General features: G+C 42.3%; 3 protein-coding genes across 3 annotated transcripts; 2 read left to right on the top strand and 1 right to left on the bottom strand.

Moving 5' to 3' along the window:
• Window positions 1-700: 700 nt before the first annotated feature.
• Window positions 701-3,732, top strand: nherf4b (NHERF family PDZ scaffold protein 4b; the record flags this gene model as incomplete). Its single annotated transcript, XM_079283381.1, has 9 exons — window positions 701-714; window positions 1,529-1,593; window positions 1,678-1,889; window positions 1,970-2,174; window positions 2,278-2,414; window positions 2,565-2,769; window positions 2,859-3,055; window positions 3,172-3,381; window positions 3,502-3,732. The coding sequence occupies 9 exons, from the start codon at window positions 701-703 to the stop codon at window positions 3,730-3,732; spliced, it is 1,476 nt and encodes a 491-aa protein (XP_079139507.1).
• Window positions 3,733-5,135: 1,403 nt separating this feature from the next.
• Window positions 5,136-7,139, top strand: atp5l (ATP synthase, H+ transporting, mitochondrial F0 complex, subunit g). Its single transcript, XM_079283123.1, has 3 exons — window positions 5,136-5,285; window positions 5,695-5,855; window positions 6,936-7,139. Exons 1-3 carry the CDS (start codon window positions 5,234-5,236, stop codon window positions 7,032-7,034), a joined length of 312 nt encoding a protein of 103 aa, XP_079139249.1. The 5' UTR covers window positions 5,136-5,233; the 3' UTR covers window positions 7,035-7,139.
• A 995-nt stretch (window positions 7,140-8,134) lies between these two features.
• Window positions 8,135-13,189, bottom strand: ftr82 (finTRIM family, member 82). The gene is made up of 7 exons (XM_079283165.1): window positions 12,534-13,189; window positions 10,825-10,920; window positions 10,490-10,723; window positions 9,941-10,100; window positions 9,784-9,840; window positions 9,521-9,589; window positions 8,135-9,423 (listed from the first exon to the last, which is right to left on the bottom strand). Exons 1-7 carry the CDS (start codon window positions 13,122-13,124, stop codon window positions 8,903-8,905), a joined length of 1,728 nt encoding a protein of 575 aa, XP_079139291.1. The 5' UTR covers window positions 13,125-13,189; the 3' UTR covers window positions 8,135-8,902.
• Window positions 13,190-13,308: the final 119 nt, after the last annotated feature.

Below are 13,308 nucleotides of genomic sequence, written 5' to 3'. Positions count from 1 at the left end.
GTGGAGAATAGCAAGAATTGTGTTTTATTCTCATTAAGTAACAATTTAGTGTTAACACGTGCATCTTGCAGGGCATTAAAGGAGAGTTGCAATTCATGGTTAATTGAACAGAATCAGAAAAACAGTATAGAACAATATCGTCTGTGTAAACGGGAATTTTACACTTAGACACAGAAGAGACAACTGCATTTACATCAACGGTGAACAGGACAGGGCCCAAAATGGATCCCTGCGGCACACCACCTGGATATTAGAAAAGAAGGAATGAAAATGAATCAATCAATTGTTCAATAAATGTGCTAGTCATTTCCCTTTGTTTGTCTTTTAAACCCATGAACTGACAAAAACAGTGTTTTCGAGGGCTGAAGCATATTTTTCTCTGACAAAATAATCTCATCTAAATTGTTCTGATGCAATAATCCACTTATGTAAAAATGCTGACTGACTGCAGGCCTTGCCATGTTTTGATTATTTGTCTGTCACATATTCATTGGACATTTGTAACGTTGAGGTTTTGAATGTTCTTTGATTCCCTCCCCTTTGAGAGAAGCCAAAGGCTAAAGATAATTACACAAAGTGAACCCCGGTTTTATGGCCTCTTACCTGATACTTAAAGTCAGCTGCTCTGTCAGCCGAGGCTCAAACGTCAAATCTTGCTCTAAAGCTGACACCTCACAGTTTAGTAGACGGAACCGCGCAGATGTTTACAGAACTGTAAGTTCAGATTAATATACCATCACGTGTTTGACAGTTAATGATCATGTCTGAAACCAGTTGCTAAATTAGCAAAAATCTGACCTGGTGTGTGTGGTATGAGTAGCAATATTTGTGTAAATATGGTAATTACAGAAATGTGTGGATATTGAATTTCACAACCTGAATGTTATGCTGCTGAAGCTATTAAATCCATGTGATATCTGTTTTTCAAGGTTTGGTGGAAATCACAGGTTGGACAGAGTAAGTCTGCTTGTCCTTTCATTGTTTGCTCCAATGTTCATATATTTTGAGATGCACTCATTATTTCAGTGTCATTTCAAACTTAAACGTTAACGTGGACACTATACTGCTACGAAAGAATCATTTTAAGATGACCAGGCACAGCGTAGAGCAGAGTTGGACATTTACCCTGAAAAACAGAATTAAACATTCATGTCTCCCCAAAATCTAAGCATATACAGCTCGTCGTCAACTGGAAATTGTTATTGACTTGGCTTGGCATGATGACTTTTGGAACATAGTAATCTTTAAGACTTTGGGCCCAAGATAAGGCCTACTGGTCACAGATAAACGCTGTTGTTTCAGTGATAACAACAGGTGAGGCTGTGCCACTAACCTATTTATAATTGATGCATTAGACCGATTAATTTCATTGAAATTTGGCATTTTTATGCATTATATGCTTAAACTAAAAATAAAAAAGTAAAATAGTGATTTTCTTTATTCCTATACCTACCAAATTATCACATTTAATAGTCATTAGTTTGCGACTAAAACCTCAGTCAAATGTCTCTAACTTCTCCTTTTACAGTAAATTTACATTTAATCCTAAAGAGGGAATAGACAACCCAGTGATGGTCACCACAGAAGACGCAGGTAGACGCATTTCTAAAATATCTTCTGTGTACGAGACCGTGAGGTAACTCTGCTCTGACGTCACTCTGTCTCTTCCTGGCTCAGACTCTGTGTGGACACTCCGCCTGCGTCTGTGTGTCCTTAAACAAGAGGAGGGGGAGTCCTATGGCTTCCATCTGCGGGTGGAGATGGGACGCCAGGGTCACATCATCAGAAATGTAGTGTCAGGAGGGGTGGGGGGGCGCAGCGGCCTTCAAGATGGAGACAGGCTTCTGGAAGTCAACAACTGCTATGTTGGCGATGTCACTCACGCTGAGGTAAGATGAGCTTCCTTTATTATCAAAGTGACAGAAGGACTGATTCTAACTGGAGCTGTTTCTTCTTTTTAATGAGTCAGGTGGCTCGGAAAATAAGGCTAAGTGGACAGCAGTTATGTTTATTAGTGTTGGATGGGGAGCGGTATGAGCAGGCTGTGTCCCGAGGTCAAGACCTCCGAGGTCTGGCCAGAGCTCACAAGGGGGAGGGCCGCAAACCTCCCAGACTCTGCCACATCACCACGGATCGCGCCTCAGGCCTGGGCATCAACTTCACGCCCGTGAAAGGTAACGCCGCCCCTGGTAATAGCAACAAGTCCAGGGTTCGAGATTCGATGTCCAACAGAAGGGCGTGTGTTTTTCAGTGGCTCCTCCTGTTTGTGCTCTGTAGGAGAGAAAGGCTGCTTCTCTGTGAGCCTAGTGCCGGGAGGTGCAGCTGAGAAGGCAGGGGTGTGTAAGGGAGATCGCCTGGTGTGGATGAACGGAGCAGCGGTGTCCGACCTCACACACGCTGCACTCAGCAGGATGGTACGAAGTCAGCCTGTTTTCATAATCAACATTTTAAAAAAAGTAAAGTCACAACTGTTTTGCTGTACTTTGTTTTGGTGTTTACCTTTACACGATTGATGTCATCATGACCAGCCTTGTCTAGCAGTCATGAATAACGTTCTGCTGTAGATGAAGAAATGTGGCGATCACATCACCATCTTAGTGATCGACGGTGAGAGTGAGAAGAACTACACGCAACAGAGGATGCCCATCCTGCCCACCATGGCAGTTCCACATGACCTACCTTACAGGGCCAGAACGATACACGTGGTCTCCGGGCCTGAGGGGTTTGGCTTCCTCCTTCGGCAGGAGATGGTGCCTTCGGGACACACATGTGAGAGGACGAAAAGAGTGCTGAAGTCAAACAGAGGCACTCTCAACTCAAGTCGTTCACTTAAATATCTGTGTTTTTTTTATTAACAGTTCATGTGCTGCGGAGGTTGAACATCGACAGTGCAGCAGAGCGGGCAGGTATGCAGGATGGAGAGCGGCTGCTGGAGGTCAATGGGGAGTCAGTGGAGTCACTGACGCATGTGGAGATTGTGGACAGAGTTAGGCTGAGTGGACAACAGGTCTCCTTCACCACCATCACTTTTCAGGGGCTGGAGTTTTACACCCAGGTGGGCATCGCTTGCTGGATACGTGTCTTTTCCAAAATAAATTAATTCATAATGATTGGAAACCATAGCTGAGCATGACTGACATCCAGATACCATTTCTTTGCTTTATTTTGCAGTTGGGTCTGTCACCTCTTCTCTTTAGTGAGGATGGTGCTGATGAGAGAGAGAAGGAGAGCAGCGTATCTGCCTCTGCAGCAGAGCAGTCACCACAAAAGGAAGTGGATGGCTCGTGCAAGATCAGACACTGTTCTCTCCAAAAAGGGCGGTTGGGGTTTGGCTTTAACCTGGATTGTTCCCCGCAGGGTCCTGGGACCTTCGTCAGCCAGGTAGGGATGAAATGCGACATTACCTTGTTACTGAGGCAAAAAGAACTAGAAGAGAGCAGGCCAGGGTATTATTATTGATGGTCAAATGTGGTGATAGATTGAGCTTTTTTTCCCCTGTAGTTGGCTTTTGGGGGCCCTGGGCAGAGTGCAGGATTACTTGACGGTGATGTGGTGATGGAAGTCAATGGACAAAATGTGGAGGGGAAGCATCTGGAGGATGTGATTATGCTTGTGGAGAAAGGAGGACATTTCCTTTCCTTACAAGTCATGGAGAAGACTAGCTACAACAAGTTGAAGCAGACTGAAACACCGACTAGAGATGTCAGTGACAGTGAGGTACACAACTTTTAGAAATATGTTATCTACCACATGATGTGTTTACACGTTTATGAATTCATCAGTGTTCATATATCCTTGTTTGTATCTCAGCAGGAGGAAGACAAATATGAAATATCATCTTTGTGAGCGTCAAAGACAGTCTGAAGATATTCAACTGTCCCATATGTCGACTGAAGACAATTCAAACTGAGCTGATGAAGAAAAGGAATCCGAAAGATAAAATAAGCAAAATTAAACTGCAATGACGTCAGTTGAAGAAATGTTGTAATCTGTATTTGTGTAAGATATACAATTTTGGTACTGTATTATACATCCAGTGATGTAAAACATTTAGCCAACAATTGTTTGGCAGATCAGATGAAATAAAAAAAAAGTAAAATGCTTCACGTCTTAAAGGACCATAATCTATACTATATTTATTACTATGTACTTCTTTCAAATATGAATGGAAACCAGTGGCTTTGTAAAATTAGAAACACATTTGTAGATCTAAAAAGTTATCATTTTGATCAGCAGTCATGTAAAGTACTGGTGATAACTGAAAATAAAAACTGGTACTGCCTTTATGTTATATAAAAGGGTTAATTGTATTGTTGTTGTTGGAATGAAGGGTTGTGTGTTTTAGGTACAGTATGAAGTATAAAACATTGAATATAAAAACCTTGCAGAGTGTTTGTTTATTGAGAATTCAAAGTGAACAGCAAATTGAAGTGGAAATACAACATTATGTTGTGCAACATTTTATCTGTGTTTCTGAATATTCACCAACCACTTGACATGTTGAACTCTTAAATATAATCGAGCCAAATGCACAACACAAACACATAATCGATCCTTGTGAAAATAAACGAAAGCGTGACAAATAAAAAGGTGGGAATGCGCACAGTAAGTGTGTGAGCAAAATTTAACCATAACCCAAGATTTTGATGCAACTGATCTGACCTAATATATTATGATCTGACCTCTCTATTATTAGAAGTCCATTTGACCATGATATCATTTGGTGGTGCTGAGCTCTTTGCTGATTTGTGATCTGACAGATAGATCATTTAACACTGTCGGCAAAGTGAGAATCAAATTGTATCGAAATTCACTGAGGTATAGTTCCATCATTGTTCAAAGTAAAAAAATAACTTTATGATGTTAGTTTTAATGAATAAATATATTTTAAAATCAAGGACATTTCTCTGGCATTTCTAGTTTTCTGCTGTATGAGAGAGAGAGAGCAAGAGAGAGATATTTATATATATATACATATATATATATATATACATTCATATATATGTACAGACTTGATCAGATCAGACCTATCAGTAATGACACAGTCTCCTTGACCGTTACCTCCATAATGATAAAACTGTAGCCAGGAACCTCCCTGTCAGTCAAGAGAAGCAGGCTTTTTATGCACAGGCAGTTGTGTGGTCAGCTAAAGTCACGGGTCCTTCGTGTGGAGGTGACATTCATTTGGCTAGCAGAAACCGGGGGTCCAGATAGCATCGACAAACACTTCAACATGGCACAGGCAGTGCAAAAACTGGTCGCTAAAGTACCTACCCTGCTCGGTGGTAAGTTCATTTATTGTATTATTTAATCTTAGCAAGTATTTAATAATGGGGACTGAATAGTAGGCAGTATAATCTTTATTGGCAAGACGTAACGTTAGCTAGGCCGATGCTGTCAGTTACACTGAGACTCAGCCATCAATTGAATGAAGGGGATATAACGTTAGCTCGCTAATGCTATTACACACAGAAACACTGAATTTAGATTCCTGTTGCTTTCATTTGTCTTACTAAGTTGTTAGTGCGTGTGATTTGTGTTGTTTACACCCATTAAGCATAAGCCAGACAACGCTAGCTAAGTGGCTAAAGCTACCAACCAACATGCTATGAGCTTTGTAGCGCAAAGCTAACTGTAGCCGCAGCGTAGAAAAGTTGCACCAGACTTGTAATTGCAGTATTTCTTCTCCCGTAGCCGCTGTCACCTTCTCAAAACCTCGGCTAGCGACCTTCTGGTACTATGCCCGTGTTGAGCTTGTCCCACCTTCCCCTGCCGAGATCCCCAAGGCCATCGAGGGGGCCGCCAACGTCATCAAGGGTTTCCAATCAGGACGTCTCGCTCAAACCACAGTGAAGGTGCGTGTGTTAATGTCATACAACAAGGTCTACCTGCAGGTAGACCTTGTTGTGTTTCTGTTTGTGTGTGTTTGTAAAGAGAACGTCTGTCAGTCTACAGCGATTGGTCAACATATATCATGTATATGTTATCAAAAACTATCATGACATTAGAAAGCCCAATAGAAGCATGTACTGTTAATTTATCAGGGGACACACTGTTGTACGTGTGGACAGACGAAATTGCCAGAAAGGTTTCACTCCCTGCGAACTGTTAACAAGTATACGGTTTGTTTGAAGTGTCCTTCATCTTAAAGGTGAAAGACTTAGACGCATTACCCTCTTATTCCTCGCAGACTTTTGCCATGCAAATTGTTTTAATTTGCCTAAGTTGGCAAACCTGGATACAACAGAGCACTTTAACATGACTTTGTGAATTATATATTTATTTTTAAAAGTTTCCGACACTCTCAGACCTTACCGAGAACAGCTTTCTCTATTAAGCTGTGTTAGACAATGTTTTCGATTAAAACTATTAAAATCAGAAAGTGTTTATATAAAATATGGTAAACAAATAAGAGTATGTTAAAATAAGTATATTATTAAAGTGTCAAGTGTATATTAATGGAGAAAAGATGTGCTATTTTCTTTAAATAATCTTTTAAACAGACTATTAAACACTCGTGGGTGTACACAATGGAACATGTCCCGTACCCGAGTGAGAACTATCAGCTCATTATTTATCACTGTCAGTGATGGAGGAAATTTGGTAATTCATGCGATTTGCAAGTCTGTAACAGCACACTGTGACCCATTATCGTTACAACGAAATCATTATATTGTAAAAAAAAATGTAGACTTGAAACATGTCTTAAAGTTTTGACAGACCAGGAGAATGTATATTTGTAAATCTTGGAACCTGGCCAAAGTAATTGTATTATTCTCTTGTCATTGACAGTCAAAACATCAATCAAAACATGATTAAGCAATTCTCAAAGAAAATAATGACATTGACAAGATTTTCATTGGTGGCTAATATCACATTTTACTTAATACATTTCTGCAGTAGAACATCGAATTATACATTTTGTTTCCACACAGGATGCTGTAAGGAATGGACTGGTGGCCACTGAAGTGTTGATGTGGTTTTACGTTGGGGAGTGTATTGGCAAAGGAGGCGTCGTTGGCTATGATGTCTGAAATTTGGACTGTCATGCTTCTTTTCTTTTTCATTTGAGCATTGTATGCTCAACTTCCTGCAAGAATCCTGGGAACCAATAAACAGATATCTATTGTTAAAAAAAACTTGTTTTGTGACTTTTTTTTTTTTATAATACATGCATGTATTTGACAAATGTTTTTTGTATAGATTATACTGTATACACAGTGTAATAGTCATTTTTCTCAGAGGACATTTTGACGCACCACAGTAGGAAACGCTCCGGTGTAAATAATGTAACTTATTTGGTTTGGCTGGTTCAGGAGCTTGTTCTTGTGGGTGCTACTTGCTCACTGTTGGACAACAGAGACTTTGCTACTGGTATTACACACCTCATCTCTGTCATAACGTTGGATTTTGCACTCGTCTTAAACAACAAGCAATGTAGCGCTTTACATCCGTAGATGAATATACACAATGAGCTGGTTTTACATATAATTTGGTGTGAATGAGTCGCTGTTTGGGCAATTATACAGTGTATGTATTGTAACACAGTATATTGCTCTCATATTGTGGATTTATGCAGACAAATCCAGTGTCTTGTTAAATATATCTGAAGTTAATGTCAGATTTTCTGAAAGCCCATTTGACGATATACAGTCAGAACACACCACAGTTGCTGGAGCTTGACGATACATTTAATGATTATACCCTCAGTAACAGTAACAGTGGTTATTACATTTTTATTACAGTTCAGTTCCCGTAATCGAGCAACAGAGGGAGCCGTAAGTATCGTCAATGTTCAGGAGGCGTGAGTGCTGTAGTTTGTTTCAGAGCAGGGTGTTTGTTAATTCACAGATGTGATTAAAAACCGAATGGTTCAAATACCAGTTAAATACTTAAAAAGGACAAATTACATCTTTGTTGATACGGGTACTTGTGAAATTGTTTGGACCTCGCCTTTTGTTAAAGCACAAACAAAAGAAAAGTAGCTATCTTCTCATTTAATTCCACATAATTTCTAATCCAATAGACCATTTATTTGGCAATATAGATAGAACACCATCTGGTCTTTATATATTCTTGTGTCGGAATAGATAAATAATCTCAACACCAACATGAATTCATTCATTTTGCTCTTTATTTCGAACTACCAATGAATCATTTTGTTACAAAACAAGTCTTTTTGTGATATCAATTATACTCTGGTTGTCCATAGGTAAACACACGTACAAATTAAATAAGGGTTAGTTCAAGTGGAAAAAAAACCCAGTAACGACTCAGCAACTCCGATAATATCAGAACATGACAAAATGAAATGAACATGAAATATTCCTTTGAATGTGTTGAAACCATAATAATACTAATCCTGATGCACCAACACGAATGTTGTTGTATTACTCAGATCACAAGGGTGCAATACATTTTAAATTACTTATGCAATGATATTGGCCCACAATGGAATGACCTATCATAATAAAATTCCTTATCTCAGGGTACATCCATTACGACTTATAATTACATCATCACTTGAGATATGCCGCACCCTTTGTGAAGTAAATGGGTACAAATGTGATACCGACATGTTATAGTATTATCCAGCAGTTCTGATCAGATGCTAAAACACTTCATATTGTACTTGTGTGATTAAGTAGTAATTATATATTTCAATAATGTCTTCGAAAACATATGAAAATGTGATTTGAAAGCACAACGCAAACTGTAATATATGTGAAGTGTAGCGTTAAAAATAAAGTGTATACACATTGGATGATATAACTTCATTAATGTGGTTTGGTACAGTTTTAAAATATTAGAAAAATATATATTTCAAAAGCACTGCTGCATCTTACGAAAAACACATGGAAGATACTTTCAGATTTTCAAATGAGAGCTTAAATATCGGGGTTCACTTGACATTGCAGATCTTGACTGAGGTTCCAACTCCGAAGCCCGGATAGAGGGGCTCAACAAATGTGGTCTCAAACCTGTGCAGGAGGCTCATGGAGTTGCCTATGCTGTAAAATGCCAGCACGCCCGCAGAGTGGTCCAGGTACACGCCTATCCTCGGGGAGTGGGGGCCGCTGACGGCCTTGTCCACCCGGTTGTGCCAGGCGGAGTAGCCTGTGTCGGAGCAGAGCAGACTCCAGGATTTGTCGTTGTAGCCCAGCAGACACAGCGAGCCTTTGCCCTTCCGGCTGATGCTCCTGTAGGCCACCCCGATGGAGAACTCCCCACTCCACTCGATCTCCCAGTAGAAGCGGCCTCCGGACAGGGCCTCTCGGCACAGCACCTGGGCGAAGCTGTCAAACCTCTCCGCGTTGTCTCCGTAGGGCTGCAGGTCCCTGGTGCGGATGACTTTTCTGTTGTTGTCGGAGACGTACAGCTCCTTGTAGGCCGTGATCGGGTCCATTTTCAGCTGGCAGAAGTCTGTGGAGCAGAATCAATACATTTTCATAATGTTCAATTGGCAACCAAATTGTGTTGGAGTTCAATAGTCTTCCGTTCAATACACCCAGATACTTACATTTCACAAAATCTGCTCTGCTCTTTGGCTCTGAAGGAGAAGAAGGAGCGTTGTCCACCATTTCTTTGCCTGCACAAGAAGAAGCACTGCGTTAGGTCAGTGTGAACCGCATACACCCACACACATGCCTTTAATTCTTTTGTCGATGTGTAAAGACTCACTTTGTGGTTTGCGTCCTACGATAAATGGCGACTACATTGTCAGCCTCAATAATAATTAACCTCCTACAGGCTTATACTGCTATAGGACGTGAGAACACTCACCTCTGCTCCTTCTGTCCAATGTTCGACTTTCTGTGGTGTACACTGGGACCTCATTCACTGTAAGACAGAACACATGCGTATTTAGCACGATACATTGTGTTGTTGGTTTTCTCCCTGTCATGCAGAGGCTTTGTGTGTTCTGCTGCTTAGGTCACACCTGACTTGGAGATCTTAAGCAGCTCCTCTTTGCCAAACTCCTCCAGGCGGTCCTTGATCTCAGCCACAGCTTTCCTGACAGACCCGAAGGAGAAGTCAGGGTTCACCGTCACTCTGGGTATGAAGCCGTCATCGGTGGGGGTGCAGAGGTAGTTGAAGTTCTGATGGGAAAAGAAAAAAGAATTGTTGTGACGAGGACTACCATCAATGTGATCCGTGTGAGGAACTGTCAGGAGTTGACAAACTATATTTTTCACACTTGGAACATGGTTTTAAAGTGTTTGAAACACATTACTTCAGAGACTGATTCACAGTAAAAGGGGACATATCTGTGCAATAAGCGGTGCTATTAACGCCTCTTCAATTGCTTGTTTGAAATGCTTACACCCAAAGTGATACAAAGGAATACTGTCATCGTAATCATGAACAGCCAGCGTAAGAAGGCTGTATGTCTTATTAAAAACCACACCCGTACACTAATTACTGAAGCTTTTCCTGGAGCTTACTGGAGATTTCTTCTCCCAACAGTTGCTCCAAAGCTGTTACTTACCTGCAAAAAGTGGATGTGGTCGTCAGTGCTGTACAGCTGCTTGAGGCCGGTCTCCTTTTTCTTCAGTTCATCGATCTCTTGTTCCAGCCGCTCGATCAAAGCCTCGGCCTGGTTGAAAGCAGCCTTCTCGTTGATACCGATCAGCTTGGTCACCTCTGACCTCATCCTCTCAATGGAGCGGATCATGTCCTCGAACATCTTCTGGCTCTCCACCATGGCTCTCTGGGCCGAGTTCTGGACAGAGCACCCCCAGGTGTCAGTGGTATACAGAAGACACCGGTGTCCAGAACATCTTACAGCCACTGTCTGTCTTTTGCATGGAAATACATTCTTACCTTCAATGAATCCACAGAAATCTTCAGCTCGTCCAGCTCCTTTACCCTCTCCTGGCATTTCTGTTTAATCTCAGCTTGGGAGATTCCCAAGAGTTTCTGCGGAACAAAAGGCACATTGCACACCCATCTATTTCACTGTTTTCTTTAGAGTGCGCTCCCATGCTGACTGGCTTTTTAAAAATGTATTATGCAGCAAAGTTGATCATAAAAGTCGCATTAACTCCGATTTTTAAGACGTAGTTGAACGTCATGCTGTTTTATTGTGTGAGATGTAAAGCCCCATATTTGTTGGTTCAGTAGAAAAACATTCTTTCGCATCAAAGAATATCTTGGGAGGCCCTTCAGCAGGTCTAATAAACCCCGCTCAAAGAAGCTTCTTAATACGGCCGGCTTTTATCTCGGAGGGAGAGGGGGGGTAAAAAAAATAGGCTGTGCTGGAATTCTGATCACGTTAGGAATGTCAATCTACCGCTGCCTGGCTGTTAAAGAGATGTTTCAAGGTGCACGCAGCACTGACACACAGAATAGAGGGGTTTCTCATTCAGCTCTTACTCGAGCCCACCAAACCATTCTTCAAGATAAGCTTGAGGAATGTGGGGAATCTAGGGGGTGGTGAACATGAGAGGGGGGGGGGGGGCACGGGAGACAGAGTGAGATGTGTGAGACTCAGGTTGTTAATCTTTGGATGAGAGAAACCAGACTCCTAATGCTGTGAAGAAAACAGCGGGATGAAGTATTACCCCATCATCATTTAGCCTGCACGGCTCATATTAGTTTGTTGCACTTATTGAATTCGTATTAGTTTGTTTCTGTACGTTGGCTCTGGTTTCTGCTCTTTGATGCTTGTTTAAAAAAGGAGATGCACTTATGACTTCTGGTGATGAGTAGTTCTCTTGAATACCTATGTTGAACACACTTATTGTAAGTCGCTTTGGATAACAGCGTCTGCTAAATGACTGTAATGTGATGTCATGTAATGGCTGCCATAAAAACACACCTAAATTACTCATAAGGGGAATCCAGTTTCCCTGAATGCTGCAGATTGATGCTGCAGTATCTGTTGACTTATCTACTCGTCATCCCTTTACAGGCAATGTGATTGCTGAGTCATTTCGTGGTTACACCGTCGCGATTGGTTGATTGCGAGGTGTTTGCAGGCCTTGTGACCCTGACATTCCAGTATCATTACAGACCCCCACTCCCACAGGTGGGAACCAGTGCCGCAGAGGGAAGTCAAGAGAGAGTTTCTGTGTGTATCGCTCCCACAGCTGGAACACCGTATTCTCTGAAAAGCAGCTTTGAGAGGCGATAACTGATGTTAGACACTCCTCCGGCCTCCCCGCAGCTAATCAGAGAGCTGGATTTGTTTTGGCGGCGAATGGCTGCCAGTTTTAGCTGATAACGTCGGTGAACTGGGTCAAAGTACAACTGCCAGTTGTAGCTCAGGGGCAGGGGTTGGGAAAAACACAGTTTGCTTTAAATCAAAACCCTCCAGTGACTGTATAAATCAAGTGTATCAAGCACATGCCTCATTGTTTATCTGACTGTGAAACATATACCAGTTGAATTAGGCGAGTTTCAGCTTGTTGTTTCTCTCATGTACTGAACATAGATGAAAATTTCTGACATGAAATCACACTTTCACTCTTTGAAAAGCTGAACGATGTCTGTTTTTCTTCGAACAACACTAGTTATAAAAATGATGTTACCTGTTTCTCGCCCCTCTCTGCCTCAGCAGAGACAATGTCATGGCCCCTGTGTTCACTGACTGTGCAGATAGCACAGATACACATCTGGTCCGTTCGACAGAAGAGCTCCAGGGGCTTCTGGTGCTGCGGGCAGATCTTCCTGTCCAGGTTTCCCAGCTCATCCACCAGCTTGTGCCGCTTGAACGTGGCGGACTCGTAGTGTGGCTTCAGGTGCTTCTCGCAGTAGGACGCCAGACAGTTAAGACAGGACTTCACGGCCTTTAATTTCTTCCCGGAGCAGAAGTCACAGGGGACGTCGCTCGGCCCGGCGTAGATGTTGCCCTGGGACGTGTTGAGGTTAAGGTTGAGGCCGCTCTTCTTGATCTTCTCAGCCACCATGCTCAGGGTGGCGTTGGGCCGCAGCACCGGCCTCTGGGTGAATGTGATCTTACACTGGGGGCAAATGTAAATCCCTGTGTAGTCGGCCTCGTTCCAGTAGCCACTGATGCAGTCCATACAGAAGCTGTGGCCACAGGGGATAGCCACGGGGTCCTTCAGCAGGTTCACACACAGGGAGCAGCTGAAATAATCTGGAGACGTGTGGTCAGCCATCGCGATGGGCTCCAAACACAGTCAGACCTGCGGGAACAGACAGAGAGTGCCAGGAGCAGATAGAGATTCCGTCGAGTGTGCCTGGGAGCCCGCCCTCAAGAGTGTGGTGCAGCCTGCCAGGGACAGGACCCACTTGTATTTCTGAATTCCAGAGGTTATTGATTGAAAGCAGACAAGGCCCTCC

Source organism: Melanostigma gelatinosum (assembly GCF_949748355.1).
Source record: "Melanostigma gelatinosum genome assembly, chromosome: 14".
Classification (NCBI taxonomy): domain Eukaryota; kingdom Metazoa; phylum Chordata; class Actinopteri; order Perciformes; family Zoarcidae; genus Melanostigma; species Melanostigma gelatinosum.
This window is presented reverse-complemented; position numbering and strand designations above follow the sequence as displayed.